This window comes from Rhopilema esculentum, chromosome 15 (genome assembly GCF_057945365.1).
Source record: "Rhopilema esculentum isolate cy_ngs chromosome 15, ASM5794536v1, whole genome shotgun sequence".
NCBI lineage: Eukaryota > Metazoa > Cnidaria > Scyphozoa > Rhizostomeae > Rhizostomatidae > Rhopilema > Rhopilema esculentum.
Genome location: NC_142829.1, coordinates 6,870,475 through 6,897,655, shown reverse-complemented (window position 1 = coordinate 6,897,655; position 27,181 = coordinate 6,870,475). Strand labels below are relative to the sequence as shown.

The 27,181-nt window shown below is 38.5% G+C and overlaps 2 protein-coding genes across 2 annotated transcripts; one reads left to right on the top strand and one right to left on the bottom strand.

Annotated features, from left to right (window-relative positions):
* The first annotated feature begins 197 nt into the window (after positions 1–197).
* LOC135685704 (AFG1-like ATPase) lies at positions 198–25,972 on the top strand. The gene is made up of 14 exons (XM_065201716.2): positions 198–286; positions 7,246–7,471; positions 8,739–8,920; positions 12,786–12,843; positions 13,211–13,312; positions 13,849–13,982; positions 14,415–14,514; positions 15,630–15,688; positions 16,469–16,520; positions 17,445–17,549; positions 20,724–20,833; positions 23,794–23,934; positions 24,430–24,546; positions 25,727–25,972. Exons 2-14 carry the CDS (start codon positions 7,282–7,284, stop codon positions 25,853–25,855), a joined length of 1,479 nt encoding a protein of 492 aa, XP_065057788.2. The 5' UTR covers positions 198–286; positions 7,246–7,281; the 3' UTR covers positions 25,856–25,972.
* Positions 5,624–7,254, bottom strand: LOC148958455 (uncharacterized). The gene has a single exon (XM_089112625.1). It carries the CDS (start codon positions 6,704–6,706, stop codon positions 5,624–5,626), a length of 1,083 nt encoding a protein of 360 aa, XP_088968751.1. The 5' UTR covers positions 6,707–7,254.
* Positions 25,973–27,181: the final 1,209 nt, after the last annotated feature.

The following is a 27,181-nucleotide window of genomic DNA, read 5'->3' as shown; positions in this document are numbered from 1 at the left end:
TAGGAATACTTCATTATGTTAGTAGAAAAATTCCACGATTTGCCCTCGGCACCAACACTGCCCCTCCTGCCCTAAGCTGGTGCAGGCGTCCCTACCTAACCCTAACCCTAACCCTACTATCACATCATAGTATGGAAACTAGTCAATCCCGTTCGTATTTGGTGCATGCCAACTTAGACTCGTTACTATCCGAGAGCCTCACTTTGGTTCAAAATGGTCGTGACCGTATAAGAGGGAAATCTTGTAGGGGGCAGAACCGGCAATCTGCTCTTATTTGCGTCCAGTTAATCCCTCCCTCTTACATGGAACAACACATTTCCAAACAAATGATAAGGATTTAACTAACCTAACCTCTATAGCCAAATTGTCTTTGCAGAATTGAATCAAGAGCCTAGGTCCTAAATTAAGATTCCAGGAAGTGGGCTTGCTAGGTGCACCAGCCCTTGTACTGCCTGGACAATTCCGATTTTTAAGGTCGGTGTCACCACTGGGAAAACAATTTCCCGACCGATGCACCTGCCCGTAAGACGAAAAGGTCCTCGGGAACAGAATGACAGCAAGAGGGAAACAAAAGTGATAGAGTAGAATAAGAGGGTGGGCGGGTGGGGAATGCGATTTTCACAATTCTTGAAGCCACAACAAATGGTTGTGGCGAGTCCCAGTCCAGGAGAGCTTAACTAGGAGCACGAGTAGGTAGAACGCCTACGCGAAAGGTCCCGGATGACAGCCTCGATCTACGAGCCTGACCCATACGTGCGAGGCTAGAGGCACATGACGAGGGGGATTAACTCTGTTTAAACGGGGTCTAAACAACATTTAATCCCTCCCTCTTACATGGAACAACACATTTCCAAACAAATGATAAGGATTTAACTAACCTAACCTCTATAGCCAAATTGTCTTTGCAGAATTGAATCAAGAGCCTAGGTCCTAAATTAAGATTCCAGGAAGTGGGCTTGCTAGGTGCACCAGCCCTTGTACTGCCTGGACAATTCCGATTTTTAAGGTCGGTGTCACCACTGGGAAAACAATTTCCCGCCCACAGAACACACTGGAGTGTTCCCACCAGACAACGACCTACTCATACTTTGACCTAAACTAAAACCTAGATAGCCCGGGAACCCACCAACCGAAGGAGAGAAGAGAGGAGAGGAAGGAAGCGAGAAGACGAAGTGGAAGATAACACAGAGCAGATCAAAGAAAAGGAGACTTGCAGGGCAGAGCGCAAGATCGCCGGATCTTGCTCAACAACGCCACGCGGTGGCTTATTAACACTGGGTGACATAGCTAGCACCCTTTAACTACAAGATCAGCCGGATCTTGCTACACAACAATAGCCATGTATTGGCTGGCAATTATAAATGCTGGGTGACGCAATAAGCACCCAAAATAAAAAGGCACATAATAAACAAGGGTGACATAGCTAGCACCCATAACATACAAGATCAGCCGGATCTTGCTACACAAAATTAGCCATGCCTTAGCTGGCAATTATAAATGCTGGGTGACGCAATAAGCACCCAAAATAAAAAGGCACATAATAAACAAGGGTGACATAGCTAGCACCCATGAACATACAAGATCAGCCGGATCTTGCTACACAAAAATAGCCATGCATTAGCTGGCAATTATAAATGCTGGGTGACGCAACAAGCACCCAAAATAAAAGGCAAATAATAAACAAGGGTGACATAGCTAGCACCCATAACATACAAGATCAGCCGGATCTTGCTACACAAAATTAGCCATGCATTAGCTGGCAATTATAAATGCTGGGTGACGCAATAAGCACCCAAAATAAAAGGCAAATAATAAACAAGGGTGACATAGCTAGCACCCATAACATTCAAGATCAGCCGGATCTTGATAAACAAAAAATAGCCAGGTATTAGCTGGCAATTATAAATGCTGAGTGACGCAGTTAGCACCAAAAATAAAAGGCACATAACTGCTGTGTGACGCAGTTAACACCCAAAATTAAAGGGCCATAATAAGCAAAAACTTGCGGAACACAGCCACCTGGTGGCTTACCTAGAACACTGGGTGACAATGCCAGCCCCCTTTAGGTACCCGATCAGCCGGATCTTGAAAACCAAAACACTGCTTGGTGGCTGAATAAATAACACTGGGGACAGTACCAGTCCCTATAAAATACAAGCTCAGCCAGTTCTTGATAAACAACAAAAATTAGCCAAGTATCAGCTGGCAATTAAAACTGTTAGGGGTGAAAATGCCAGCTCCCATTCAATACCAGGTCAGCCAGATCTTGATAAATGAAGAAATTAGCCATGTACTGGCTGGCAATAATGCTACTGGGTGACGTAGTTCGACCCCAATAATTGTAAGTTTGCTAGATTTTGGGTGATGAAGCCTGCAAAAAACTTTAACTGTAACTTCATAGGTCGAAAAACAAACAATGGGTGAGTAGCTGGCAGGCCCAAAAGTAGAAAATAACGACTTATTGGCAACCAAAGTAACAAGACCGAGAATAACATAATAACGGAGCACAGGGACAGGATGACAAAAGAAATAGAAAAAAAAAAAAAGAAACCACAATTGAACGTGATCTAACAAAACACAACAAAAGACGAGCCGAAAGGTGATTAATATCACATATTGGCAACAGAACTATTTGTAAAACGAACAAAAACGATTATATCTGAGTAAATATAACAGCGATATATAAAAAAGAGGCGGACAAGGCCCACAATGACACAACAATAATACGTAAGGGCCAGTAACTTGGGTCAAAGGCGAAGACATCTATAGGCTGGGTGGGTGTATATATATATATATATATATATATATATATATATATATATATATATATAAATAAATAAATAACGATATTTTGCTTTTGGACGAAAAAACAAGGGCGAAAACAGACCAATCACACGGGGTGGGAGAAAAAGGAGAGAGGGGCCCTCTACAGACAATAACATACTAGACTTTAAGAGATTAAATACCTTACTCAACAGACTTAAGGCTAACACACGAAAGTTGCGACGTATTGGCTAAAGAGCGAGATGCATTCAAAAGATGTTTATTAGGTAACTTAATATAACACTTATAGGCATCACTTGACCAACGGCCCATAGCTTGGATTAAATACTCAGGAAAACCTAAGGATGCGGCCGCAGTTGCCGCCCCCACCCTAAAGCTATGAAGGGTATATTTACCAGGCCAACCAGCGGCCTTAAGAATAGCATGTAAGCGAGCTTGTAAACGTTGACGAGTCAACGGCAATCCATTTTGAAAATGAAATAACGGTCCGGAGGACGACCCTCTTCGATTCAGGTAAGACATCAATGCAGAAACAGGGCAAATTGGTCCATCAGATCTAGCAAACAAAATAGTACAACCTTTTCTGAATTGGTCAGTTTTGGAATGGGACAAATACAGGTAGACCACGGATGGGATAGGGTGAGAGTCAATAGAAACATCAGCCAATGATAAATGCACGTCCGGATTAAAACCTGAATCAGGGACGGTGAATTCTGAGGATCGTAGAAAGCCAAAAAAGGCGGTACAGCATGCCGCCCATAGCATTAGGTCATCTGCTTTGGAGAGATCTAACTGAAGCTTAATACTATGCAGCACCAATGCCGTCACAGGTAACTTGTCCTTGGTTTTATGAAAACTTTGAGAGCGACGCAAGCCTTTGATAACTAACGGGATGCGTGGCTGGTTCAGGAAGGGGTCGGCATAGCCCAACTGAACATGCAATGCACGAATAGCTGCAAGGTATACCCTTAATGTGGAAGCTTGACGGGACTGGCCGGTGTGGCCGATGAAACGTAGAATTGTCAACTCCGAGGCTGGGCAAGGGGACCCATTATCATGGAGAAAACCATGAGAGGAACAAAAATCTATAAAAAGTCGCTGAGCTGATGAATACGTCCGTTTAGTATTGCTAGACAGGGCATTGGTCAAGTACGCTTGCCAGTTTGCATCCAAGGAGGACACAACAGTTTGTGCAGAAGCTTGGGAGGAATTACCAACGAAGCGGAAGCCGCATCTGGGGCAATCCTGCAAAACTCCTGCAATTTAAAACGAGATAACAAGTCAGCCTGTACATTATATTTACCTGGTATATGAATAGCATAGAACGTAAAGCTACGTAAAACAGCCTGCTTAGACAACTCCCTGAGTAAGAATGCTAAGTGACGGTCTTTGCAACTCCCATTACGCAATAGGGACACAACCGCCTGATTGTCACATTTAAACACAATACGCTTGCGAGACCAAGAATCACCCCAAATATAGGATGCTAACACAATGGGGATAAGTTCCTTAACAGCAATATTGAGATCATCAAATCCTATAGGCCACTGAGCTGCAAACCAAGACTGCTTGTTGATGGCCGCAAAACCCACAGCCCCTGCCGCATCGGATGATATAGAAATATCTGGAGCCCGTTCCCATGCCGGGTAATAAAACAAGCTGCGACCGTTCCAAGTATGCAACAGATCAATCCACCACGCAATGTCGTCCCTTTCCCACGGGGAGAGAGACACATGAAAATGTAGTTCCTCTACAGTACAGGACTTATCAATAAGCCGGCGTAAAATGGTCTACCATGCACAATAGCCTGGCAGCAATGTTGGAGCACTCCTATTAATGAAAGGAGCTCACGTTTTGTGCATGAATTACGATGTAGCCAATTACTTAGAGAAGCCCTAACCTTGTGAAGTTTAGGAGGCGGTAAGCGGAGTTCTTGCTGAACGGTATCGAGGGTAAACCCCAAAAAAGTTAGGCTGGTGGAAGGGCCTTCTGTTTTGTCTTTTGCCAATGGAACCCCCAGGGCCTCGCAAAGTTGCTCACAAATCCGTAGAGAGTCATGTGCCTGGGTTGAGGCCGGAGCCCCCGCAATCAAAAAATCATCTAAATAATGCAAAATATATGTGACACCACCCTTTCGTTGAAAGATTTGTTGCAGCACATCCGCAAAACGAGTAAAAACTTTAGGAGCTGATCTTAGGCCAAATGGAACAGCCAAATCAATATAAAATCGGCCTTGCCAAAACATGCCAAAAAAGCGATGCAAAGAGGGGTGTACGGGAAGAAGACGATATGCCCGACAAAGGTCAAATTTTGCCAACATACATCCCTTACCCAGCCGCATAATTAATTGGATTGCTTCCGGAATGCCATCGTAAGAAACAGTTGCTTCATTGTCAGAAATTAAGTTGTTAACACTTCCTCTTTTTGGAAACGATAGGTCTGTGATCAGCCTAAATTTTCCTGGTGTAGACTTGGGAATAACCCCAAAACGATTAATCTGCAAATTCTGAATAGGTGGAGCAGGGAAGGGCCCCGCCATGGATCCTGCTCGTAGCTCTTCCTGCAAATAATTGTTAATAATCTCAGGGTGTTCATAAGCTGAAGGACAATTGCGTTTGGCAGATATAGTGGAGGCTGAAGAAATACCCAATAAAAAACCGTGCTTCAGACCCTCAACAACCCAGCTTCCGTCCTCAATAGCTGACTCCGTTAAAAATCTTATCCAAATGTCAATATGTAAAGGCGTGACTAACATAGGTTCAGGGAAACTATACACAGATCTGCAAACTGATAATGGAAAAACAGTACTTGACGACAAAAAGTTGGTATCCGAAGGCAGTCATTTACGCGGCCGCTTGCTTGGTAAAGAGGATTCATGCTTGATCACAGGCTGGGGACCTGCCTGACCAGTAGGAGACGTGTTCCTGGGGCACACAAATTTAAAATGAGGCCCTTTACAAAGTTGGCAACAGTGCAGGTATTTGCACGGATTGTAGGTGCAAGAGCCAGCGTTCCACCTTAAACACGGGAGCTGGGGCTTTGGGTGGGTAATCCTGGGGGGTAGGGCACCTCTAGATAGTATGGTGGTCATCCACAAGGTCGGCATGACCTCCCCCCAGCGGACAGAGTCCTTGTCAGCAGCGTGCTTACGGAAGGCCACATCATAATCCAGCCAACCCATCCCTGGAATGTCCCTTTGTGCAGATGCCAATAAAAGGAAGTAACTAAACTGATCTGCTGCCTTTTCAGGGCATTTATTAGCAATCACCGCCCCATGAACTGCCCAAGCTTCAGACCAGTCCTGAAAATTCCTGATGGGCTGCAATTCGGACCTAACCAGTCTACCCAATTGGATGGGGGCGGGTTCCATAACTGGTAAATGTCTGAGGTTACAAGGTCTCAACAGTGTAAGGTCGATAAACTGCCCCTGCATGATTTTTTCCACCAGATAGCCAGGGACAGGAGGTAAGGCTGACGAAACTGCAACCGGGGCAGGCTGAGCTGGGTTACCCCCTACAAAACCAGGAGGAGCCACGGCCCCTAAAGACTGGGGGGCGAATTGAGTGTCAGCCTGGGTAATTAATGGCACCTGCTCAGTGTGTAGTGATGATGCCAGGGAACGAGAGGCCACTTTTAAAAAACTAGGAGCAGTAGCTGGGTGAGTAGGATTATCAAGGTCTGTGAGATTACCTTGGCTAGTCCCAGCTTCCAGGGCATAATTTTCTTGAGGGGCCCCAGTAGCCCGTGCGGCACCTCCAGATGGTGCTTGAAAAGCCGAAATAGCCCCCAAAATTCTGTTCAGTGAAGTTTCAACATTGGAGAACCGCTCCATGGCCTCCTGCCTCGTCATTGCTTCTGGGGGTACTACGGAATCTGCCACACCCGTCACTTCTGAAGGCGCTTGTGAATACGAGTGATCCATAATAGCAAATGCCCTGAGAACCACGTTTATAAATACCAACAAAATGAAGAAAATAAACAAAACAAACAAAAATCAGTCCACCTCGAGGGGTCAATAAAATACAGCAACTGGCAATTAGATTAAGTTAAAACGATCTCACCCGGTCGCACGATGAACTCTGACTAGGCCAACTTTAGAGATGCGATCACGAGGTCGAAAGAACAAACAACTCTCCCAGCTGCTTTAGTACAATCCTATATTCTGAGCACGGAACTCCAAACAAACCAGAACACAGCAAGGTCTGAACGAACCAATCTTTGTATGTGTTCTTATACAGAACCAATGCAATGAATGCGATTTTCACAATTCTTGAAGCCACAACAAATGGTTGTGGCGAGTCCCAGTCCAGGAGAGCTTAACTAGGAGCACGAGTAGGTAGAACGCCTACGCGAAAGGTCCCGGATGACAGCCTCGATCTACGAGCCTGACCCATACGTGCGAGGCTAGAGGCACATGACGAGGGGGATTAACTCTGTTTAAACGGGGTCTAAACAACATTTGTCCCGGAGTAAGCGAATAGCTCGCTAAAATGCAGGATGGGCCATAAAATTATTCAGGAGATCAAGCTCTTAAGCCAGTGTCTCCGTTCTTTGAACTGGCATCACGACAAAGGAGGGAGTTATTTCGCTAGGCCCATATCATCACTGGCAAGTCAAGCATTTATTAACTTCCAAAAAGAGACAGTTATTGACTTGTCCAATGATTTGGAGGGGTCAGCAAAGAAAGGTTTGTATTATTTTCATGGAAAATGATATAAAAATGAAAATAGTAATAAAAAATTTATTTACAGTTGGCAATAATTTAAAGCTAATAAGCCAACTATTTACAATGAATATGATTATTACAATGAATGCTAGGTAGTGCTTAGAACTAAGGCAATTCACGCTAATTTCATCAAGAAAGAATGATAGTTTGTAAAATGTATGATGGGCCAGGAGGATCCTAGAAGGATAGGATTATTTTTCCATTGCCATGGATTGAATAAATCTTGATCTTCTGGACATTTTGCTTAGTACCTAGAACTTTCAGATGTCTCAAATGCCCTCAAACAGAAAGATGGGAGTAGCTCTCCATCACAGGGAACTTTGTAAAATTCAAAGAAATGAAAGGATGCTAGATTTTTGGAAAGTTTACCAATGTAAATGTTGCTGATACTTAAGCTTGACAACAAGCATTAGTATAAGGCCGTAAGAGACAGAAAACTTTCTGACAAATTAAACAAAATGTGAGAAACCCCTACCTCTCTGATCAATAGTTGCCTATAACCAACTGAGGGACTGGTTGAATGATTTCAAGCTCAATAGAAAATTCACTTGAGATACTGAAATGCAAATGTCTTTCCCTGGCTATTCTGTATTTGTTGCTTTTATAGTAACTGATCTGGAAGTGAATATTATTATTATGTTATATTGCCACATTGCTAAAATATGATAGAGTCAGCCAAAACAAAAAACTATAACTCTATTTTCAGATTAAAATATGGAATAAATTGGGAGTTTATTTCTGTTTTTTCTTAGTTATAAAGATAATATCAAGATTTTTGCAAGGAGCTTCATTGTCTTGAAACCATAAATATTGTAGAGATTGAATTACTTACATTGCCTTAAAAACTGACTATATACATTGCCTTAAAAACTGACCTATATTGTAGTTAAAAATTGGGACTTGGTTAATTCAAAAAAAGAATTAATTTGGAAAAGGAGCAATCATTGTTCATTACCAAGGTTAAACCTACCAAGGTTATTGACAAAGTAAATTTCATTTAAAGTAAAGAGATTTCAACAGAGTTTTTTTATTTTAAGTTAATGCATCAATGAAACAACTATCTCTAACAGATACATCGTTCCATCACAAATTGGTATACTTGTCATGGTTAATTATTGGTGATAAATCATAATTGACTGAAAGAGGTTGAACTAATCACAACAACAAACTGTAAACAACCTATAAGCATATCACTGTGGAAAATATTTTTGATTCTTTTATCACTTAGGAGACAATGATGAAGACCATCATATTGACTTACACAATGGTCCAAGAGTTGCTTATGAATCAATGATAGACTTAAATATTTTGAGGAAAGACAAGCATCAAGTTCTTTTGGTAAATAAGCTTGAGGAACTTTATCAGAGGATAAAAAACCATGAGCCATACAAACCAAGTTTTGTTGGGAAGGTAAGTGGGAACATGTTATACTAAAGCTATTTCCACCTGATGACTCTCAGAGTATTAGCATTAGTTGTTGTCCTGCATTTATTTGCAATGACCTTTTGTCAGAGAATATTTTTTGTCATTGTCCATTGTTTGAACTGGACAAAAAATTCTTCAGTATGACATGTTTTCTGCTTTCTGTGTTATTGTCTAGTCAGACTATTTTTTTCTGAAATTTGAATTGCTACAGTATATAATATGATGTGAATTGGAAATTAGTAGGAAATTCAGCTTAGAAAGGAAGGAGAAAGAAGTAGATGAATTTATGTTAAATTGAAAGAGCTGATGATAGCAATTTGAGCATTACCAAAAAGTCCTTTTTGTATTTTGATCTAAAGTGTCAACAAAACGTTTGCCACTATGGGGGCTAGAGGGGGTAACCAGAGATTTCTTTATACTGCTGGCCTCTACAGTTTACAATCGGTGGTAGGTGCTTTATAGGATCCAGTGTATATTCCTAAAATGTTGCAGCACACTGCAGTGATGAAACTTGTCATAACTTTGATCTCGCACCAGCTGCAACAGGGATAAAAATAACCTCGTTGCAACAACAACATAGATGTTCTAGTACAAATGTTTTCTGTCAATCATTTGTGAAATGCCCTGCATGATGCAGACTATACTGAAGGAAAAGCAGGGAATTATGTATTATTTTTTGCTACATATCTTCCTATTCCTTTTCCTCAATAGAATCTGCCCACAAACTATTGTAAACTGGAATCCGAAGTAGTTATTGTTGTGCCAACGCATGCTAGACTGGCGTGTGTTACAATGACCACGCACCACTCTAAAAGTTGAGGGGCTGAAATGGTGGTGACCGAAATTTTTTTGAAGCCACGCCCTCTTGAACGCCGGAAAACGCCCCTTTTAGAAAATACTTGCTTATTTCTATTATTTTTTAAAAACAGTCTGGTTCAGAGAAGATATTAATAATAGATAAATAGATAAACTTAGCTCGAGGGTAATGAAAAACCAAGCTAACCAAGTTAGAAAATACATTATATCATTAAACAAGATGAAACACCCAGAAAAAGAACAAAAATGGTTCCCAGTCAATGAGAACTGCTACTACATAGGGGTAAACCATCCCATGTCGCGTTAGAGTAAACCTATAAACAAAGTTTCTAGCCTATTATTGCAAAAAAAGTAGGTGGGCTATAGCCCCTGCTAGCCCAATGGCTGCGCGGTGCCTGGTGTGTTAGAGGGAAATCAGAGCCATGTTGGTGGGGCGTGCTGTTAAGAGGCAAATAATCAATTTGGAACAGCATCTTAGGGAAAATATAATTATTGGAGCGTCACCGGCATAGATGCGGCAGCATTTGTGGACTGGGGCACAGGCTAAAGCAAACAAATTCCTATAATTTTTTGAGCGGCAAGCCAATGATGATATTAGCAATTGCCCTCATAGGAAGGTATGCCAGGAAAAAAGGAACAACACACTACAGATTGCTTCGTGCAAAATATATTAAATATTCGAAAAAATAAAAATTTGTCGAATAAATGCCCGGAAGTCTATTGGGAAGCATGAACCTTCCCACGATATAATGTTGTACTATAGCTAGCTGCAGCTGCATCGTTTTTGTTTTTAAGAGATTCACACCAAAAAATGTTCTATTAATTCACTGTAATCCGGCTTTTGTCACGTGACATTGTCGCGAAATTTTCGTCTCATTCAGCATTTTTCCTAGAGTGTTGTTGGGCCGTAGGTATTTTTTTAAATTTTCCAACTAAAAGGCAGTATTTGTTTTATCATCGAGCCAGGAGAATGTTTCGGTCTGCAAGTGATGGAGTCCTTGTACCTTCAAGATCTCCAAAACCGGTGCAGACGGACAGCAAAATGTATGATATCATTTGCTCATCCGGTGTAGAAATGGATCCCGAAGTAGCTGGCCATATTCTAGCTCTCTTGAGAAATGGCGTGCGGCCTACGAACCTGTTTAGTATGCTGCAAGCTTTGGCAAGCAATGATGCTAAAGGAGATCTAAAGTTTTCTGCCTGTAAAGAAGAAAGAGCTAGCTCACAGCAAAGTACACCAAAATTTGAGACTAAAATTGCGTCGCCAGAAACTGCAGATGGTTCGCGTACAAGAGTCAAACCGACTAAAGCTTGGGCTTTATCTGACAAACCGGTTTTCTCAAAAAACTCGCCAAAAGGATAAATAAATTATTTGCTGTTGCTTTCATCGCAAGTTGATAGAACAAATTTAATGTTTATTTGTTTATTAGGCCGTTGTTTGTGACTTTAAAGTTCCAAATGTTAAATTTATGCGATTGTATTTTACAGATTCTTTTCTAGTTGTTCTAAACATCTTCGTTCGGAGAAAATGATTTCTTCTAAAAGTATTTATAACGCTTCGTAAGATTAAAAAGAAAATTAATTTCGCAGTTATGAAAACGATAAACTTTATTTTTATTTGATTGTTATCTCAAATTTAGAATTACTGTAGATTTGGATGTAGTGATGTAATGGGATGGGATGCGAATGTAGAAATTTTTTATTCTTAATCATTATTTACAAATTTAGAGACTGATGTTTAGTTGTGAAATTATTTTATCTTGCAAGTTAAGCAGTTAACTACTTCATATTTCTTGAGAAATCGAGAACTTAGCAATTTAGGAACTTTCTTCTTAATTTTAAGCATTTCAGAAAACCAAGCTGGTAAATTTTTTTTATTTGTGAAACAATTACCTAAGGTATTTTGTATTTCTGTTGGACTAGTGTTCGAGACTCGACCCAACAATGGGTGCGTTTTGGACACGTGTTAGTTTTGTCTAGAAATGTGTAGGCCTACACATTGGGAAACAGTTTTTAAGCAACGTCGTGTCACAATTTGCCCAGGACGATAAAATTTGTGCGCATATTTTCGCCTCCATTGACATAAGGCATTTTAAATTGCGACATAGTAGGCTTTTTAAAAGTTTTTATCAAAGCAATATACTTGAATAAAAATCGCTAGGAGCAATTTATGGAATTGTAAGAAAAAAAGTAGATTGTGGAATGTGTACAGGTTTCACCAATTTTCTGTCTGCTTAAATTTCACCTTCATGGACAACACAATCTACAAAATTTGCATGCAGGCCGTGGCGGCTAAGGGGGCTGAGGACATATATTGCCGATGCACCCTCTGATAATCTACGCAGTATTTTGAGAACATGTAAGGGGGTGGTCTGCAGAAAATTTTGAGGAGAATTTGCTGTTAGACCCCAGTTTATAGCCCCACCCATTTTTAGCACTTGCCACGGCCCTGTCATGTAAAGGAGGTCGTAAAATTCTGCAATTTGGTAATAATATGAATTTTTTGCTTTATGTGATATCTGACATAAACAGGCAAAGAACGAAACAAAACGTAGGTTTTTACAGAATGAGATATGCGAAGCTAATATCCATAAATTCTCGCAAAATATCCGGTTCCGTTCTTTATCAGAAATGATAAGGTATTCATATAAAGAGATAACATTTTAAGTGATAGGATATTCGAGAACAATCAAGAATTCCCCATAAATGATTTTCCGCTGCAACGCTTGTTCAGTTTTACCAAATAAAAAAATTGATTCCCCACTGAAAAACATTTCCAATAATCATTGGAGAAGAAGCCTTGTCAATGGACAAGTTAAAATCACATGTGTATCAATTTGGTTAAAAAACTGTCTTCCTTTGTATATTTTTTGCCACTTACTTCTAATGCTGATCATATTAAAGTAAGAATAATAAAGTTGTATGAAATAAAGGATGGTAGGCCAGTAGCCTACATAATTTATTGTCTAAACATGAAAGATTCTGAAACACCAACAAGTAAGCTAATTTTTTGAATGTTTTTTCTTGCATGAAGCTGTTTGGGTACAAAACAAAAAGAACCCCAAAAGGGCTGTACATGTTTGGAAGTGTAGGTAGGACGTTTATAAAATCTGCAACTTTAATTTTTAAGAGAGTAGTGATGCAATCAAAATGCCCAAGAATATTAAGTTTTATGGCTCAGGAATTAAGCTTCTTTCTTTTAACTACAAATAGCCTTTTTCAAGGCGAAAACTGCTTGTGCAAAATCATAGATCTTGATTTTCCTAAATTTGTTATTTGTTGTAATTTTCCTCTAAGTATGTTTTAACTAGTTCCTTGTGGTTTTCAATTGCGATTTTTGTCTGGAGTAAGAATTAAAATCGAATATGTAAGGCATTCTAATAACTGCAGTTTATTTTCGATGCTCGCTTTTTGCTTAAAATTCAAACGATTAGTGACAGTTCTCTTTGTTTTTTCTAGGAACTGGAAAAACAATGTTAATGGATTTATTTTATAAGACTGCGAAAATCGATAAGAAGAAAAGAGTTCATTTCAACTCCTTTATGCTTGATGTACACAAAAGTAAGACACTGATTGAAAATCTAGCTTGCAGGATAAAGTATTTTGGCACAGTATTCAGTAATATCGTTTGATATGATATCATATAGATTTTATGCTATTTGATGTCATTTGATAGCACCTTTTTTTAACTATGTATAATGGTATCATACAGCGGCGGAAATTGTAGGGGTGTCTGTGTGGGGGGCAAGAGCTTAATTTTTGGCAAAGTGTCGGTTAAGGCACGCTTTTGTGGGCAAATTTGCTTGTTTTGTGGGCAAATTTGCTTGTTTTGTGGGCATTGCCCCCCCCCCCACCAGAAAAATAAATTTCCGCCACTATCATACCTTTAAACTAGGCTATACTGTATGATACCACTATATAGGACATGTGAATGAAGAGAGCTGTTAACTGGTCTGTTTTATAGTGTTCTATCAGCAGAGCTGCAACAGTCTGTAGGATAGGACGTTTCTAACTTGCAGTCAGAGTTTCATCTCGCGTATATTTGTTTTGAGCTGAATATGATGCGATCAAGTTAAAAATTTTTTATTATTTTCAAGGGGTCCATGATTGCAAAATTCAGCTTGGACCTGTTGATCACCGAGATAAAACATCAAAAGTTTTTGACCCAATTTTGCCAGTGGCACAGGAGATCGCTAATGAAACTTGGTTGCTATGCTTCGACGAGTTTCAGGTATAACATTTAATCGGCTATTTAATTATGAGGGTCTCCCAGGGGTTTTCGAGAACAAGGGAACATGGCAACAAATGGTACAGGAACACGGGAGCAACTTAATTTTTTCTCTAGGAACATGGGAACATTATTACTAGTTTAATGGAAGAGGGGAGCATTTTTTCTATTTTTCAACGGGAACACGGGAATATTTGTTGTTTTTCTCAAAGGGAACACGGGAACAAGTACCCCCCCCCTGGGAGACCCTCGATTATATCAAGCTTCAATTAACATCGTGCAAAAAATGTCTTTCTTTTAGTTGACCGGTTTCGTGTTTATAGTTGAGCAAAAATAATAACTTATGATGAATATTCTTTATATTCAATAAGTGTTTGATCTATTATCTCTATCATTTTAATTTTCTATCACAGAATAATTAACTTGTTTTTAAAGGTGACAGATATTGCCGATGCGATGATTCTAAAACTACTCTTCTCTCATCTATTTGAAAATGGTGTTATTGTTGTTGCCACCTCAAACAGGAGTCCAGATGGTGAATAACTATTTTTGTCTACTTTTTAAATATAATTTTGTTTGTCTATCTTTTTTTGTTATCTTGAATTTTTGTTATCTTGAATTATCTTGAAGAAACTGACGTTTTGTTTTTAGACTGGAATACAATACAATAACTCTTTTTATTAATTTTTGAACCAAATTGATAATCAACCTATTAACTGCCACTTTTAAATTTAATGAGAAATGTTATTATGAAGTGGCGTTTTTTTTAAAGAGAGCTTCATTAAATTATCGAAATGCAAGTCGAGTTTTCTTTATCACGCTAGTAATCATTTAGCAGATAGGATAGCATGGTATTTTTTCTTATTTTTTTTAAATAATTTCTTTGTTTTGTTATATAATTTGTTTTTTATGATTTCCGCAATGAATCAAGTTATTCCATCTTCGTGTGATTTAGCTATAAGTGTAAGTACTGCTAGACTGCTGAACTCGATAACTTTCTCAAGCACTCCCTCCGTGGAGAATGTTTGTTATGCTTATCGATGGACTTAATATAAATGTATATACCTTTTCTATCTTATCAGGCTTAACACCTCCAGCCATTAATTCGATATCTCTTATTTAACTTTGGGTTTAATTTTTTGATATCTCCAATTAAATATAATTGTTTTTGGAGAAATAATTGTGGGCTTTCTCAAAAAGCAAAACAGTTCATTCTATTTTGCGATAGTTTAGACTGGATGAAGCATGGCAGTTTGTTTAACTGTTCCCTATGAATGCCCAGCAGAATTTATCTGGACCGTGTCAGGCTCGCAGTCTTTGCAGATTCTGCTACTGATATTAGTTTGAACAAGTTTTTGGCGCTATAAAATCTGAAAATGGCTTTGAAAAAAGCAAACATTTTATAACATACTTAATGCTTTCCCGACTGACGTGAGAATGAGGGTCCGCAGGAACAAGATAGAAAATATATACCCAGTCGTGGATCGAAATAGGCCAATAAAAAAAAGCAAGCACATGACAGGTATAGTTGTGAGCAGTGATCGGTGACATGATTTACAACATACTATACCAGTCATGTTATTAATACCGTTAAAAATGTTTCTTTTTTATTTATTTTTAAGGGTAATTCATTATTGGTATTTTTTGTAGATTTATACAAAAATGGTCTTCAGCGGTCCAATTTCCTCCCTTTTATACCGCTTTTGAAGGTAAGCTATTTTTAGCCTATCTCGCTCGTTTGTTTTTATAGTTACATGTGCTGTTCTTGCTTTCCCATACCTACTCAGGGCTGTCGAATTCTTTTCTGGCCATTCCTCCTGTATTTTCATACTTACCGAAAATGCTTTGATATTTTCTCTCGAAGCAGTAGCCTGTCTGCCAGCGGATAATACAACGTACCGTAATTCATCGAATAAGCCCCCGGAGGCTTATTTGCAAAAATTATTTTTTTATGGGGGCTTATTCGAGGAGGGGGGCTTAATCGAGCGTGGGGGCTCATTCAAGGATTAACGGTATCATTTCAATCCCTTATCATAATCCAGACATAGTCAACGATAGGTACACAGCTCGAATCCCCAGAGCTAAAATAGGGGCAAAAACAAAAGCGTTGCTAGCTTCAAGGTCTTAAAATATTTAAGAAATATTCAGACAACAGCTGGAAACCGGACTCATTCCATCTTTTTAGACTTGATGCATTTTTGTTTGAAAGATTTATTAAAATTGAAAGATATTTAAAAAACATCATGTTTCTGGATGCAAAGAGTTTATGTGCATTTTCGTTTCAAATCATGGTTGTTTTAAATACCGGGCCCCCATTGATAACAGCATTTACGAGTTCGCATTTACCTTGTGTGAATTTTTTTGTTTTTATGCCATCTTTTACAACTGTTTTATCACAATAGCACTTTAGTATCTTATTTCTTCCTTAAGAAGAGATTCTTATCAGTCGAGATCCAACCATGCTGATAAAGATATATTTCTTTTTCCAGTCAAGATGTGAAGTCTTCAGCCTCAATTCCACAACAGATTACAGGAGGCTAGGCAAGTATTTCTCGCCTTTTTATCAAAACTCCAGCCAATTTTTTTCTAATTTAATCTAAATTATCTAAATTATAACGCGAGATAATCATGAAATTGAAATTGCCCTACGGTGTTTAGCATTGGACGGTTCGAAGTTGCTATTGTGGGTTTCACGCCGTATGCAATCATACGGTATCAAGGCAAGCTATGCGAGATAATCATTACATTGAAATTGCGCTATGGTATGTAGAATTTGAAGTTGCTATTCCGAGTTGATTATACGCATTACCAGATGATCACATTGAGCATCATATCGGGAATGCCATCTGTCTATGCCATGTTGTTCTTCGGATGAAGCCTATACATGTTGTCCATTTCGAGATTTGTTGCAGAACAAAATGGCCGCCTTTCTTGGATCGTAGCTTTTTATCAGAAATCTTCAACGATGTTTCTAGCAGAATGTAATTGAGATTTCCTTCAAAATATGTCTTGGGCATTGAGATCTAAGAAACTCGTGTTTTCAAATTCTTTGCATTAACCACAAAACCTATTCCTAAAATGTTTGAGCAACAGGCACTTTGCCTAGAAAAGCACTCTTGCGTTTGTGTTCTTTACGTTTTTTACCTGCAAGTTAATAATTTAATCTTTTAAAAGTTTTTTAGAATTCAATTAAATTCAAAGGTCTATATTTCTTAGCGTTTCCCAACGTTTCCAAATTTCATTCCCTTTGTACGGCTTTTCAGAATTCTTTTCATAAGTTACCCAAATTTTTATTTCAGAATTCTTTGTGTCCAAGTTAGAATGATACCTTTAAGTCTATTTAGCAATTAGAAATTTTTGATTAAATAATTCGGTTTGTAAGAAAATTTGTTCTTCAAATATAGCGCATGTCTTTTTTTACAAAGATAAAAAGCTTTCACACTTTTTATTTTATTTTCTGTCCAGATTTGGCAAGCATAGGCGAAATTTATTTGGATTCCAACGACCCTACAGTAACAAATAAATTGGAGCAAGTTTTTAACCGTCTTTGCGACGAAGAAAGATTAAAAGGTAAGCCAATTCTTAAAAGACTCAACTTCTCAGAAGCCTTTGATCTCGTCTGGGGCTAAGCTCTTCTTTCAAAACTCCCTACGTTTATTCTGCACCAAACCCTTATACATTGCAGCAGCTTTCTCTATGATAGGTCCATTGTCATTCGAATTGAAGGCAATCTCCTCAGTTCCAACTCAATGAATGCCGGCGTTCTACAAGGCTCTGTCATATTTCCTGTTTTATTCATCTTTTTCATCAATGATACGCTATCGTAGAGAGACTTCACGAGGTTGCAATTGTTGATGATGTGAATGGCTTTTGATTGGATTCTTTCAAGGAGGCACAGGGAAAATTCAGGAGCACCAACTAATGGAATATATAAAAAATATGAGCAGTAATTCAAGGACGGACTTGCAACTTATAAATTGTTAAGAGCGGTGATGTTAGAAGAATCTACGTACTCAGAAGAGAACCCAAGTATTCGAGATGAATATTTAGCAACAGGAGAAATGTAACATTTCCAATTAAGGTTGGATGAAACATGAAGGCCTGTGTGGTTATACTTTGATTGAACCTAACAAGGTTGTCTTTATCTCCACTTCTCAATTATTGCTAGGTAACCAATGAGAATTGAGGCTGAAATATTTCTTTGTTGGGGGTGTGTTGATAGAAGAATCAATTTGAAAATGGAAGGAGAAAGAAGAACTTAGATGAGTGTAATCAGCTATTTCTCAATAGCTGTAGCGATACTGAATTATCGTGTAAACAACTGTGCTCAACATTCGCTAACTAGCGCACTCAGTACATACTGTGTCAGCCGATATCCTTTACGTCAATTGATCAGAATGACAGAAGTTATTTTCATATTGCTGCAAGCGATTGTTCTTCCGAATAGCACGATAAGTTGCACAAACAGCAAGTTTCGACTACAGGATTTGAATATTCAGCTCTCTTGGTCTTGTATTCAGAGATCTTATAGAATTGTTCAAGCCTAACTCCTTGATTAACTAACTCTCCCTTTGTGCTTTCCTTGAAACCTATCCCCGCGGTGCGGTCCGAAGGAGCGAGCGAGCTTGAACCATGTCAATAGAGTACCGAAGAATGACGTCAATCCATTTTTAGAATTTCTTAGATTTGGCCACATAATCTGAAAGAACGGCAAAAAATACCTCCCAATGTGCAAAATCAGCTAGATATGTTTCAAATTGGGCGATATATGGCCAATGAAAGATTTCAAGTTTGCTAACGAATTACTGTTATTCTGGCCCTGGTTCATAAAGTTATGAACCAAGATCAAATTACAGAGGTTTGATGGGGCAAGAGCCTGTGCTAATGTGGCCATATCTCAGCCAATTAGTAATGCCTTTAACTGATTTTGCATATTTAGAGGTATTTTATGATGCTCTTTTAGGTTCTGGGATCAAAATTCATAAATTCTAAAAATAGATTTTTGTGACGTCATCACTTCGGTACTCTATTAACCCCACAGCAAAAGATCAGAAAAAACACTGACTCTGTTTGCACAGCAAAAATAACAAAAACATTATAATTACAATAAATATCAATATTGCTGGTGGCCAGTTTATTTTCTTTTTCTTGCACGCAAGAAGAGAGGTATTTGGGGTCAGCGAAATGTTAAAGAAGTTTTAAAGAGCTAATTTTCTCTGAATACGTCAAAATGAAAATTTTAAAGCCACTTGAAACGGAGGGTTTCTTGAGTTAAAAGTACGTGAAGATTCGTCGGAAAACCGAAGGCAAAAATCTTTCCCAGAACAAGAAACAAAGCACTCACTTTCAGCCAAAAATAATTTCAACGCATTTATTTTCTTATTTCGTAAGCAGTTAAAAACCTTTCGAGTCTAGTATCTCGCAAAATGTTGAATCTCTTTCGAAACGAACATCGCCCTTATAAAGCTGCTCCTGACTCCTGATCCTATAAAGGCGCCTGACCATTTGTGTCTATTTGGCAGCTTTGGTCTTGAACGAAAACGTGTCTTTATGTGTGTCACGGAACTGCATTCTAACCTGGAGAAAGTGCACTGCATATCAGGGACTGCAGAAGGGCTATCTATCTTGCTTTTTTCATGTTTAGCCCCCAAAAACTTTTTAGCCCCCCCCCCTCTTCAACCGCATTATGCTCCGCGGTCCCTGTAGACTGTGTGGAAATACAATGTTTTTCATAAAAACCAATGCACTTCTGTCTTGTTCAATGGGTACTTTTATCGTTCCATTCTATTCACTTTTCTCCGAAGTTCCATTTTGAACGATCGAATCCTGAGCACGACTCAATGCTTATCCCACATTTACTGGAAACACGATATCATCAAACAGGATATGCTTCATGTATTGTATCTGTTGAACTCCCATATAACGTCTATGACAGCCATTTTACTAAGTATCCAAGCTTTATGCCTCATCGGCCGCTTAACACTACCTGTCGTGTTTGAGTTGAAGTTGGCACGGTCTACCTGGTGTTTGTGTGGTGAAATTCAAAGCGCAGAAAAATTAAAGCGAACAATACCAACATGAAGTAAACGGTGCCATTTAACAAGCTTGATATATGTAATTTTCGTGTCTGCAGTAGAACAAAGCTCATGTCTGTAGTAGAATCCAGCTCGTGTCTTAGTAGAACCGAGCTGTGTCGGTAATAGAACCACCTCGTGTCCATAAGAAACCGAACTGGTATCCATAATAGAACCCAGCTCGTTTCCGTAGTAGAACCAAGATCTTGTCCGTAGTAGAACCGAGCTGGTGCCAGTAGTAAATCCGAGCTCATTTGCTTAGAAGAACCGAGCTTGTGTCCGTAATAGAACCAAGCTAATATCCGCAATAGAACCAAGGTCATGTCTCTAATAGAAACAAGATTATGTGGGTAGTAGAACCAAGCTGATGTCCACAGTAAAACCGAGCTCATGGCCGTAGCAGAAGCAGTTATTAGATGTGGCCGTCTCTCCTGGGCTCAAACACCAAATACTTTGAATAACGATAAAATTTTACTAAATGATAGTCATCGTAGTTGTAGATGATTGACGCTTGACTTTGATAAGTGCACTGTCGTTACAAAAAGCTTTATTAACTGATGATATACCAGGAGTCTATTAACTCTCATGTTAAAAACGCCTATTATTTCAGCTTTTACACGATTTTGATAGCACAATATCAATTTCTTGTAATATTTTTCTTTTGCTGCAGGTAATGTTTCGATAGAACCGCGAAATATTCCAGTGTTCGGAAGAAATGTCAAAATTCCATTGGCATGTGGGAAAGTTGCAAGATTCTCCTTCGATGAGCTTTGTAAGAAGGTAAGCAGGGTCTATGATGCAATTTAGACACTTTCTTTATATAACGTTAGCCTCTTGTAATAAAAAACAATACTTGTTGTATTTTTCTTGTTGTAATGGAATATTTTGTCGTTGAATTTGGTGTTTTTACAAGAGCGTTAGGTATTATTTGAAAATATGTAGAATCATTGGCAGAAGTAAATGAGACACCGCGATGTAATTGTGCAGTTGTCACGTCGGTCCTTGACTATTTTGCTCAATTCACCAGTTGGTATAGTTTGTTTACAACTTAATCGAAAACACCCCTTGAATAAAAGGAAAATCAAATCAAGCAAAGATGAAAATTTTCAATGTTCATAAAATTCACTTAAAATTTATCGCTGCTGTTGAGTGAACTCCCCAAAATATTCTAGATATTGCAGCCTGTTATATCTATGTTTATGGTGGCCTAATAGGCAGATTGTAGATAACTCAAAACAATGGTATGCTTCGAAGGTAACTTTACATAACTCAACTAACTTAACAATATAACGGGTGTGGTTCCTAGCGTTCTTTCACTGAACCAAACATTACACAGCCCAATCAATTCTGCCAGAGGGCTAAGAGCCATTTTGTTCGGTTGGCTAGAAAGCTAAACTTAATAAAACAGGTCTGCGAATATTGTCTTTTCGTGCAAATTTACGAAGGTGTTGTCCCTGTTTTAATTTCTGCTTTTTTATTGTCCCTCTGTGTCCGTCAAAAAATACAGCGCTCCAATGCAAAAATGAGGGGCTCCCCAAATCACGACTCAAGACATCAAAGTGAAGGAAGGGTATTTCCATCGTGGCATTGTTAAGCAAATTAGAAAGTCTGTTAAGGCTGATTTTTACGAGGCGAATTTCGCGTCGATTTCGCTACGAATTCGTTTCGAAATTGTCTTTTGATTTCCACGAGACTGCGAATTTGCTGCAAAATTGTGTATTAATTTCCTCCAAAACTCAACTTTAAGGCGCCCATTTTCAGAACTGCATGCATGGCGAATGATCCTAGATTGTTCTCTTACAAATCAAGCAAATTTACCATGCTTTGACTGGTTATTAGGTGCTTTGAAATATTTCGCCGCGAAAAAGTAAAACTTTTTCTACTTTCTTGCGAATTCGCTGCGAAATAAAAAATAAAAAACTGCGCATGCTGCGAATTCGCTGCGAAAAAGTCGCCTTGAAATTTTAGTCGATCCCAAGCAATAGTTGAAGGGCAAGAAGATGTAGCTTGCTAAGAGACAAATTGTCGTTTTTGGTCACAACAATGAATGGTGCTTTCCCGCCACAGCTAGGTGTTTGTTGAAAACAAACCAAGCCTGTTTGGCAGGTTTTGATTTGCTAAAAAGGATTTGTGAACTGCATCTAATTGGACAAGAACGGCATTCTGCCTTGCTTAATTATTATACAATCCATGCCAGTTAACCTTTTACTGTCAACGATAGAATATTGAAATGTTGAAACATTGTCATGGCAAAAAAGGAAACAACTGTTTGTTTTTATGAATGTGTCCCAGCAGTTATGGCAAGTTGATAGTCGAGGCCTTATATCAAATTTTGTAACGTAATGAACATTCTCAGAAAAGCAGGACTCTTTTATCAAACTTAAATTTGCCCAAAATCTCAATAGGGAATTTTCTTGAAATTTTGTAGTGAAAATATGCGAAATAAGATTTATTTTGAATAGATTGGACAAAGGATTGATCTCGTTTTGCAACTACCCTTTTTACATAGATTCCCATTTTGATTATTGATAAAACCTTTTTGCCGAGTCTGGTTCTTGACTGAGAGCCTCTTCACAAGTGATCTTTGAAGCGCATTGAATTTCAAAGCGGCGCAAGCTCGGTGTCTGGTGTTAGCCTTTGAAGCATTCACATCAAAAAGGGCGAAATGTAATTCAAAGCGTTGCACCATGGGATCGAGCTGTTCTTTTTGGCGCCAGGTCGATATGCTTTCCCAGCTCTAATTCCGAAATGAACAAAGTTTGAGACGAATAAAATTTCCTAACTCTTCGAGAATTCTGATGTAAAGGTGCTCCGAGAATCGAGCCGTAACGAAAGCAGAATTATGTAAAACGGCTATTCTGTTATTGCTGCAAATAGCTACATACGGTGACTTGCAATGTGTGATGTTGTTCATAGCAATCGTTCCTGTAGCTGCCCAATTAATTCACCTATAAGATATCTATTTCGGTATCAAAAGAAAGGAGGAATCTTTTGAAATGCCCTTACCATATTTGGCAACATATTTTCTAACAACTGAACGGTGACATGACGCAACATCATTGCAGGCAATACATATTTATATACCTTTGTTTAGCTTAATTACAATGTAAAATTGTAGCAATATACATTATTAATAGGATTAATGGTTCAACCCTCAATAGATTTTTAGGGAAGATGTGAACAATTGAGAGAAGATGTTTTTTAAGAAGCTATACTTTAGTAGTTATGTTTGCTGGATGCAGGGCCGTCGCTGCTATAGGGAGTAGGGGGGGGGGGGGTCGACACCTCTTCGGTAGAAAACTTAATTGTAAAATCGAGGGATGTTGGTTTGTAGGGGAGCTTCATCTGCAAATTTTCTAACTTGTCGGCAAATAAAGGATGACTGAACCACTTTGCCAGCAAATCAAATCTGAGGACCCCCTCTCCCCTTGAGCACAATAGCTAGCGGTGACTCTGCCCGGAAGGAAAGCGTTTTGGCCTATAATCTGACTTTCTGCTCCATTATCTTCTTCACTATGCGTCTGATTACATAGAAATCAGCCTTTAACTGCTGTCACAAATGTGTATCGTGACGAGAGACCATGTATTTTCCTGAAACTATGTATTTTCCTCACTGATACTTTCCTTTTTGTTCAATCGCGGAAGTAGGAACGCCGCCTATTCATAGCTTAAACAGCAAAATTTTTTGTTTTCATTATGTAATTTTTTATCTTACATGAAGTCTTTTTCTATCTCTTCAGCCACTAGGACCGGCAGATTATTTAGCAATTTCAAAAGAATTTGGAACTGTAGTCATTTCTGACATTCCTCAAATGGATTTGCGGCGACGAATGGAAGTTCGAAGATTTATTACGGCAATCGATAACTTTTACGATAACCATGTAAGTTTGGTTGGTATTTTCTTTAAACACCAAGATGCACTATTCCTAATGATTCCCTCTAGACAAAAAGTAAGAAATTGTTACATAAATCAGACAAAACCGCCGCTAAACTTGATACTCGACTGTCAGCAACGGTTTTCGACTATGTTGCTTTTCGGAAATGATGATTTTAGAAGCATTTTGACTGTGATGCTTTTCAGCTGTGGGGATTTTGGTCTGTCTGCATCAATTTATTATTATTATTTTTTTTAATGTTTGCGATGATTTTCGACTGCCAATGATTGATTTCAGCAGTCTGCGGTGCAGGCTCGAAACATTTACGAACATATCTGTACTTTACCAATTCTGGATCTTTTAATAATTCTCTTCTGTTAATTTGTTAATACTTCGAAATCAAAATTATTACAAGTAAACTTCTGAGGTTAATAAGTTTCTTATATAATGAATTTGCTATTTTTGTATTATACATAATGAAAATATATTTTACTCTCGAAGGTTCGCATTGTATGCTCAGCCCAGACAAGGCCTAAAGATCTATTTGTAACTGCGCAGTTATCCCAAGATGAGAGAGAGAACAATAGACTGTTAATGGACGACTTGGGAATCGATGCTGTGAGTTAACTACTCTTTGTTTTTATTTTTGTCTCTTGTATCAAGGCACTGTAATGCAAAAGCATACCAATAGCGACAGAAACCAGGGGGAGGGGAGAACGAGGGAAGAGGGGGACTGGGGGGACATGTCTCCCTAGATCTCGGCAGGGTCAATTTCATGTTTTGTTTAAATTCGATGAGACAATGTCGGGGAGAGGTAATATTTTGGCAACGTACTTTTTGCGATGTAATCCTTTAATTCTAAAACTACCTAAACGTACCAAAAGTTAGTCATGGGTGTTCCCTTCAGTTAATTGGCGTTCCTTGTTGTTAAAAGGGCGTTTTCTGGTGGTCAAAAGGGTGTGGTCAAAAATGTTTTGTTTTATCCCCCCCTCCCAGGCTAGCGCTGCCACTGAAACACATCTTTTGCATTATCATTTCCATCCTGTTTCCCTATACGAATCAGTTCGAAACTTAATCTCATTAGGTCGGTTAAGCTTTCAAAGACTTTGTGTCAGCTATATTCCACATCTGTTTTAAACTTATTTCTGTAAACGTCGTACAGGTGCGAGTAAAACCCTTACAATACCCCTTCTTTGTGGGAGGCATCATTCATATTCAAGTATAATAACTCAGGTTTGGGCAAATCAGGTCATATACATTGTTTTTATCTCAGAAAACACTTCATTAGAACACGGGGCTCGATTTATCAAAAATCAAGATCAACGTAAGAACATGGCCTGCCTCAGATGGAAAATTTGTATAGAAAACAATGCGTTTTTGCAAATTTTCTTATATTTAACAACACAGAGCAAATCTACCGTGGAGTTAAAAATTTCATGAACAATGTCAAAACTGTTTCTAGTTGCCTTAGGAACAATTCATAGTATGTAGTTATAGAAAAGTTATGATTGAAATAAGAACATCATTAAAAATAACCGAGCCTCATATGATCCAAAAATAAGAAAAATAAGCAAATATTATTTGGTTCTTGAAAAGATATACGTAGTTTTGCCTGCCTGAAAATGAAGTATCATTCCATTTTGGCAACCATGCTGCCTCCATTCCTTAGATATTTGTTTGCTATGCCTTCCAGTCAGGTTTAATTTCTGCCCAGACAGCATTATGTTTGGGGCTTAACGTGATATTCCGCATAGATCAAACATTGCTCAAGGTCAGATGTTTGTTTTCTCTTAAACAGAAAGGAGCAAGCTCTCAGGCAAGTTTGTTTACTGCAGAGGAAGAAATATTTGCATTTGAGAGAACGATATCTAGAATGACTGAAATGCAAACTGAGCAATATTGGAATTATAAAATTGAAAATAGCTAGCATAGTCCAAATTCAATTATTTCTATTGTAATAATGTCTCATATTTAAGTTCAAATGTGATTTTTAAAAAAACATTTTTATATCGTTTTGAAATGTGATTTTCAATTACCGTTTAGACACGCTTTCCCGTCTATCTTAGTTTAATCTAACAGTCATTGTTGAAATAACATTAAACCCTGTATTTCTTATTATTTGCATTCGGTTATCAATTGTGGATATAGCCGGGGGTATCGAAGCCTTGGTAGAGGTGTCCCATTTTTGTTACAAAGTGCTATTTTTACAGCTTGCCATGCCCTGCAAATATAAGGCTATTTTTGTGGCCATTTATTTTTTAGTCAATCCTTGGCCAGCCAATTCTTCAATGCCTAATAAACCTTTGGTTGTGAAAAATTTGAAAATAGCACGGATTAGTAGAAGGATGTCATACTGAAGTGCTTTCATCTGACATTCCTTAAAATATAAACGTCAAAAATGACCAGAAAAGTCACTTTTTCATCTTTTTGTCATTATCGGACGCTCATACTCTGAGGAGTGTCAAATTAAAGTACTCCTGTGTGACATACTTCCATGCTGTTTTCAAAATTTAAATGCCTGCAATGAATTTAGAGTGACCAATGGGTCATTAAGCATATCATATTATGAATCATAAAGTTAGTGGTCCTTGAAATGCAACTATGAGAATAGGATACATTCATTACTTATCATTCATCGTGTGGTTTCATGACTCACTGATATCCTTATGACTCTATAATACTATCACCCGCACATTCATGATGGCAGAAAAGAATAACGAGAAACATTACACATTGAGAAAAAGAGGACTCAATGCTTTTTCATTCCACGGTCAATATTATCGTCAGACATCTGGTGTTGCAATGGGTAGTAAACTTGGCCCAAGCTTTGCCTCCATTTTCGTTGGCCACCAAGAACAGCTTATCTACGAGTCCTATAATGACCCTTTTCCTTGCCCTATCAAAAGATACATCGATGACATCGTTGGAGCAACATCTCTCCCTTTGGCCGATCTCCAAAAATTCATTAACTACATAAATAATTTTCACCCAGGCTTATAGTTCACGCACTTGTTTACCAAAGAAATGTAGCGAGGAAGACAAATACAAGTTCATATGTTCATGTCAAATTCAATCCAACAACTGATCTTTACAATTTAGATCTAATCTTTCTATACAAAATCACAGTTTGTTAGTCAACACATCAAGACAAAACAACAGACATACTGTACAAACAACAGAGTACAAAGATTCAGATAGAGACGATGACATTGTTAAATTACATACAATAACAATCAGTTCCGGGAAGCACATG